The sequence below is a fragment of the Toxotes jaculatrix genome, chromosome 1 (assembly GCF_017976425.1).
Source record: "Toxotes jaculatrix isolate fToxJac2 chromosome 1, fToxJac2.pri, whole genome shotgun sequence".
Classification (NCBI taxonomy): domain Eukaryota; kingdom Metazoa; phylum Chordata; class Actinopteri; family Toxotidae; genus Toxotes; species Toxotes jaculatrix.
Genome location: NC_054394.1, coordinates 2,752,527 through 2,758,748, shown reverse-complemented (window position 1 = coordinate 2,758,748; position 6,222 = coordinate 2,752,527). Strand labels below are relative to the sequence as shown.

General features: G+C 43.9%; 1 protein-coding gene across 1 annotated transcript; it reads left to right on the top strand.

The window, feature by feature from the left end:
• The first annotated feature begins 626 nt into the window (after positions 1-626).
• lins1 (lines homolog 1) lies at positions 627-4,215 on the top strand. Its single transcript, XM_041037210.1, has 6 exons — positions 627-986; positions 1,099-1,188; positions 1,473-1,605; positions 2,016-2,609; positions 2,845-3,031; positions 3,348-4,215. The coding sequence occupies exons 1-6, from the start codon at positions 636-638 to the stop codon at positions 4,213-4,215; spliced, it is 2,223 nt and encodes a 740-aa protein (XP_040893144.1). The 5' UTR covers positions 627-635.
• The last annotated feature ends 2,007 nt before the right edge of the window (positions 4,216-6,222 follow it).

Genomic DNA, 6,222 nt, shown 5'->3' with positions numbered 1-6,222 from the left:
CCTACTTCTTACAAAATCTACTCTTTAAAAGTTTTGTGTGTATTCGTCCCTCCTTTGGTTATCTAATACTATCACCACTGTTGATTTATCTCCATCTGCACGATTCTTTTCCCCTTTGTCAAGACATGGAAGTCGGTCAAACTGATGAATTCCTGTTGAAAAATGTTTGTGTCACAATAAAGGCCTTGCTGAAAAAGTTTTAACGTCCTACCTTCATGAACATTATAATATAAAGTACAAAAGTGAAAATAAATCTGCTTGTTTAGCAAAACTTGCATGTTCTGTAATGTAAGATGTCACAAAGAAACCCATAAGAACATACAGCATATAGGCTATGGAGGCTCTCTCACACTTAGTTGCTGATAATATGGGCCTCAAAGCTATCAAAACACCTACTGGACAACTTGAGCGTCAGTCCGTATTTACTGTAAAAATTAAAGTGATTCTATAGCCGTCACTAATATCTTGTCTCTGAGCGGGTCTAGCGGAAATGTGTTTTATTTTGAAGGCAGCGTAACGTACACCCGGTCTTAATTTCTTAGTTCTCGGTGACTTTACTTATCTCGTTGACCCATTTGTTGTAGTGCTGCTTCCGCGTTTATCATATGGCACGTCTACACGGAAGAGGTAGTACCATGGAGCAGACAGCGAGCTGCAGAGAACGGTCCACCGCGACCGAGCGCTTCCACTGTCTGACAGATGCGTACAGATGTTGTCTCGTGGGGTCACGTCCCAGCCAGAGCGCTGCGGATGTGGCCAGTGCGATATTCTGTGGGTTGTGTGAACCGGTGCCCGGTGAGAACAGAGAGTGTGCTCCTGCAGAGCACGGACATGAGAGCAGCATGGATGTGACCTGCATCGGCGTGAGTCTGGTGGAGAAGATGACGACCTGCCTGATGTCTCAGAGCCAGCCTGCAGAAGTCACGGTGTACTGTGCTGACATCCTCAGGGTGTTGTTTCAAGACATGGATCTCATGTCACAACTTGTGAGTCCCGCACTCTCCTCAGTAAAACACATACACAATTTTATTTTGACACACTAAATGTATTTACTGTGTTACAATAGCAGTGACATCTAAAAAGCCGTCTGTTCCACAGGTCCATCTGTTCCAGACTCAGGACCAGATTATTTCTCATCTGACTGCAAAGTGTGTATCAACATGTGTTGTCTATCATCTCCACCAGTCTGTGAGTAGTATACTCAGGGCCATACACAATCGGGCTGTTTTGTGTTAAACTGCTTTACTAGTAAATTTTGTCTGACGTCACTAACTTATCAGCTGGTCCATCTGCACAGGGAGTACAGTCACAAGAGGCAACAATGAAGCCATTACACACTCGAAAACAAATACACAAGAGACACAAATGCCTCCAGCTTCCAGGACTGTCTCCCTCACAGTGGATGAGGCAGTCCCTAACAGGACTGACATATTGTACTAATGTTCTAACATTATGTACTTTAATTTCCTCAGGGTACAGTCAGTCCTGTCTGGCAGCAGAAGTGTGTACAGGCATTTCACGGCTCACTTCCCGGTACTGAATTGGACGCCTGTCTGTGGTCACTGACAGAGGTCTTAAAAAGATTTCTTAAAGCAGCTCATCAAGGTAAAACCAGTTTTGTTTTGTGCATGCACTATGAGCAGACGCTGAGCATCATGTTCATTAGATGATAGAAGCTCAGATATTCAGTTTTCTGTTTCCCTGATTCAGGACTTTGCATTGCAGTCTTTGCTGTGTCTCAGAACTAGGATGTCAGCTCCAAACATATGTTTGCTCATTTCTGTCCTGCAGTTTCTTCTTACTTATTAACATATGTGCCAAACTCACTTAGATCTGTAGATCCCCAAAAGCTGAAGAAGCTACAAAGGATGAGTTGTGAGTTGTTAGCCAGGGTAACTCATCAAAATGACCAGCACGAAGACCAGAATAGGGCAACCCAGGTTTCTAGCAGTGTGATCATTGTTGTATTGTTGTGTTTAATGTCTCATTGTGTATGTGTGTGTTTATTCCATCAGAGATCCTTGGGAAACTTCTGGCAGCGTTTGACTCCAGCCTCAGTGCTTTATGTTCAAAGTTTCTCCCTGAAGACAGAGAAGAGGTAACACAGACTTTGGTGGATTTTACCAGCAGCAGACTCTGGGGAACAACATTCTGCCTCCTGCTGGACCTGCTGGAGGCACTGACTGCATCCAGTCTGATATGTGGAACTGGTCTGCGGAGTCAGAGATTAACCCACATTCACTCCTCGGCCCTCATGACGACAATCAGCTTCTGCTCAGAGTATTTTGTGAAAAAGCGAGCGCTGCTGCTTCTGAAGAGAGCTGTGCTTCAGAAGGCTGGAGAGGACTGGGCGTTAGGAGAAGCTCTATCCACCGGGCTGAAATCTGAGCACTGCAGCCCTGATATGAACATGCTAGCTCAGACTGTACTAACAGCAGTGCTTGCTAATTGGTTGCAGAGTGTTCAAGTGGAGTCTGCCTCTTTTTTTGGGGGGACCAGACACATCCAAAGTGATGAGGGACAGAAAGCAGACTGTGTGATGCTGAGAGCTGTCAGCCTGCTTCTCCTCAAGTCCATGGAGGTTCACATACAAACAGCTGGTAGAACAGGTGAGAATCTAAAATGAAACATAACACTGGTTCATTGTTTTTTGCTGGGTGGGAGTGGGAGTCTGTCCACACACTGTTACAGCAACACGTCACAGCGCCTGTGTCTTTATGAGTCTAGTGCAGCAGGAAGAGGGATTCTTGACACCCTGTATTACAGTATCCACACAGCAGAGGTCAGTTCTGTCACATATGAGTTGAGTGTCTCTGCTGACACCGTCTCTATGTCCTCTCACAGCAGGGGTGGACAGTGCCGTGGAAGTGTATGTGTATCTACAGAGTCTTTGGGGATTCCTGAGGCGGTGCAGTGTCCGGCTGACGGAAGTCACTCACCTCTGCTGCTGGGTCAGCCTGCTGTTTGGAGAACAGGACGATGACATGATGGAGGCAGCCAAAGCCTTGCTCTCCATATTTCTCCATCACAGGTACAACAGATGTGTCATTGTTTTTTTTTATCAACATGACATGCTGATATTAATTTTATCACTTAGTAACTTTAAAATCTCAGGAGATCAGCAGTTTCAGAAACACTCACACCAGCCTGTCTGACACCAACAGTCATGCCTCAGTCAAAGTCAGTGAGATTCTGATGTTTGATGTGATGTTTCTGATGTTTTAACCCTAACCCATCAACTGAAGCTCTTGACCTGTATCTGCAAGATTTTACACACTGAACTGCTGCCACATGATTGGCTAATTACTTGAGGATGAGCTAACTGAACTGTTTGTCTCTGTCTGCAGACGGTGTTCTGTTGGGTTGGATGACTTCGCTGTGTCAGAGGCAGCCTGCACCTCTGGCTGCAACCCTCACTGCCTCTTCTTGTTTCTGCTTCAGAGCGTCTCCTTCGACCACAGCATCCTGCTTGACTTTCTCATCTCCACTGAAACCTGCTTTCTGGAGTACTTTGTTCGGTACCTCAAGTACCTCAGAGGGGACTGGCAGGGTTTCACTGCAGCTTGTGAAAGAGTCAGCGTGTCAGACTGTCGTTTTTCACTGCAGGAGTCACTCACTTGTTCACGTGGTGGTGATATGTCTGCCCTGACATATAAAAGTGAGTCAGATAGAGATGAATTCAGCTCCTGTGTCCAGCCCACAGGTGTTATTCCACCAGAGGAAGGGACTGGTTCGGTCTCTGGGCTTCGCCTTGTAGAGTACGATAGTTCTGACGAGTCTGATCCAGAGCACATGGAGATTTCTGAGGATGAACCAGGAGTGTCTGTATGTGAGAAAAATAAATCTTCTGCCTTGGATGTGAAACAGGAGACTAGTGAACCACCAATATTTACCAGACAGAAACAGTATGACTCACCTGACTCTGCAGGATCACTGAGTGAACCTAACTCCACACTGGAAAGAAGAGCAGAAGGGCCTTCACTGCCAGTGTTACAGAGTAAACAAACATCATGGACTAACATGGCACCTCGGTCAGGACAGGTGACCATTGGAACATCAGCCAGGGCAGTACTCTGTCTGTCAGAGCTCAGAGAGGTGGTGACAAGGTTACACACAAAGAAACTCTTCCCGTACAACCCTACTTCACTGTTAAAGCTCTTAGCACAAGTCCAGAACTGTTCCCAGCAACCGCATCTGTCACAGTTCAATAAATGATGAAGGTGCACAATTTGTGTTTTGTTCTGTTTTGTGAGGAAGCTAAATCTAAGAGTGTCCATGCCCATGTCCAGCGTGTCTCCGTGACCTCCACCTGATAAATACTGGCACAGGTAAGTGGGAAAAGAGATGAAATGAACCAATACCAGGATGACACACACGTTTGCACATCTATCTTTGTGGGACACTCCTTGATATATTACATTCCCTTGCCCCTTACGCTAACTGTAACCATCCAGACTGAATGTCTAACCCTAACATTTACCCTAACCCTAATCTAAACCAAACCAAATTCTAAGCTTAACCCTAAAACCAAGTCTTAACCCTTAAACAGCCATTTGAAAGTTAAGACTGGCCAAAATGTCCTCACTTTCCCAAAAATGTCTTCACTCCTTAAGGTCTATGCTTTTTTGGTCCTCACATAGATAGATGTACAAGTACACACACACAGCTATGTGTATAGCCTGGGCAAAGGGCTCAGTTTTGTCTTTTGAGAGTGGATGACATTTCCACAAAGCAGAGCCTGTCAAACTGTCTTTTACGTTTATCAGAGAATGATGTCCAACAGAGTAAGAAAGATGAACTCTTTATAAATGTGCCAGGACTAGATGTGTACGGAATAAATTTGATGTATGAAGCTTATTTTTGGTGAGAACTGCTGCACCAGCAGGTGGCAGCAAAGTCATAATGGATTTTTTTTAAGATGGTTTGCTCCAGGCCAAGGTGATGGATGGAGGGATTGATTGAGAGACTGATTTAGCAACATCATCATCCTTAGATCCTACTGCAAGTAGTGCAAAAGCAAACAAAGACCTGTGGTGGAGGCACACTTCACTAATACACTGAGCTTTCCTTTCATTTATCACTCCTCTGTTCACACTTCTTTGTTCCTCTGTTTGTCAAATAAATAATAAATACAGCAGAGGATATTAAAAGAAATACAGAAGGAAAAAAGAAAACTGAGAGAGCACTTTTTTAAAGCACAACCTTTATGTTTGAAAGTGTTTTGAAGTGCTTCTCTGATTCAGTTTCATCCTAATAGGAACTTTCCAGGCATCTTTCCATGTGCCTGTCATGTTAATCATTAGTCAGGAGTGTAATCAGAGGGTCCTGTTGATTTAACTTGACACTGAGTACCCATACAGTGTTTGCTCTGTCAGTACACACACCCATCCTAAACCATATAGGGACTGAGCTGACAGTGAACCCACTTAAAACCAGCATACCTACCTGTTTACAGTGGATCTGTCCATCAGTCTACATTAAATAACTGAAAATGACAAAGTGAAAACATGTTTGGAGAATTTTGTTGTAAATTTACTGAAAGTCAAAAAATGAAATCTTTTATTTTGCACACCTCAATCTGGGCAGTTCATCCCATTCTTCCTGACAGATCCTCTCACCCTGCCATCTTCAGGTTTCTTCACAGATGTTATCATGCCTTTTACTCAAAGTGACTTCTGTCTAGCCACTCTCCCATAAAGGCCCGATGGAGCGCTGCTGAGATGGTCGTCCTTGTGGTCAAGGCTGTTCGGGTACTCAGTTTAGCCAGACAGCTAGCTTTAGGGAAAGGTGGTTCCAAATTTCTTCCATTTCACAATTATTAAGGTCACTGTGCTCCTGAACGCTCAAAGCTTTAGAAATGAATTTATACCCTTGCCCTGATCTATGACCTGTAACGGTTTCATCATAGAGGTCTACATGACACGAGTTGTAGTTTCAGTTTAAGTGTCAGGGCTGAATGAAGGTGAGTGAGAATTTTATGTGTAAATCCTGAGTTAAAGCTGAAAGTTTTAGTTGAAGTGAAAGTTTGAGAGTGACTTAAAATTCAAGAACAGAAAAGAGCTGTGAGTTCAGCTGTAAGACCTGAAAACACTGTTATTTGAAATGTAAGCAGTAATAGGAGTTGAAGTGTCAGCTGAAGTGTACGAGCTGAAAGCAGTTATTGTTAAACACTACTATAGTACATACTGTATGCCAGTGTATTTATTTCCTGTACAAGTCAAT

Bases quoted from the DNA above. Each gene is read 5' to 3' on its own strand.
- lins1 (XM_041037210.1), top strand. From the start codon at position 636: ATGGAGCAGACAGCGAGCTGCAGAGAACGGTCCACCGCGACCGAGCGC. The intron at 1,189-1,472 runs GTGAGTAGTATA...TAATTTCCTCAG, and splicing joins TCTATCATCTCCACCAGTCT to GGTACAGTCAGTCCTGTCTG. The intron at 3,032-3,347 runs GTACAACAGATG...CTCTGTCTGCAG, and splicing joins TCCATATTTCTCCATCACAG to ACGGTGTTCTGTTGGGTTGG.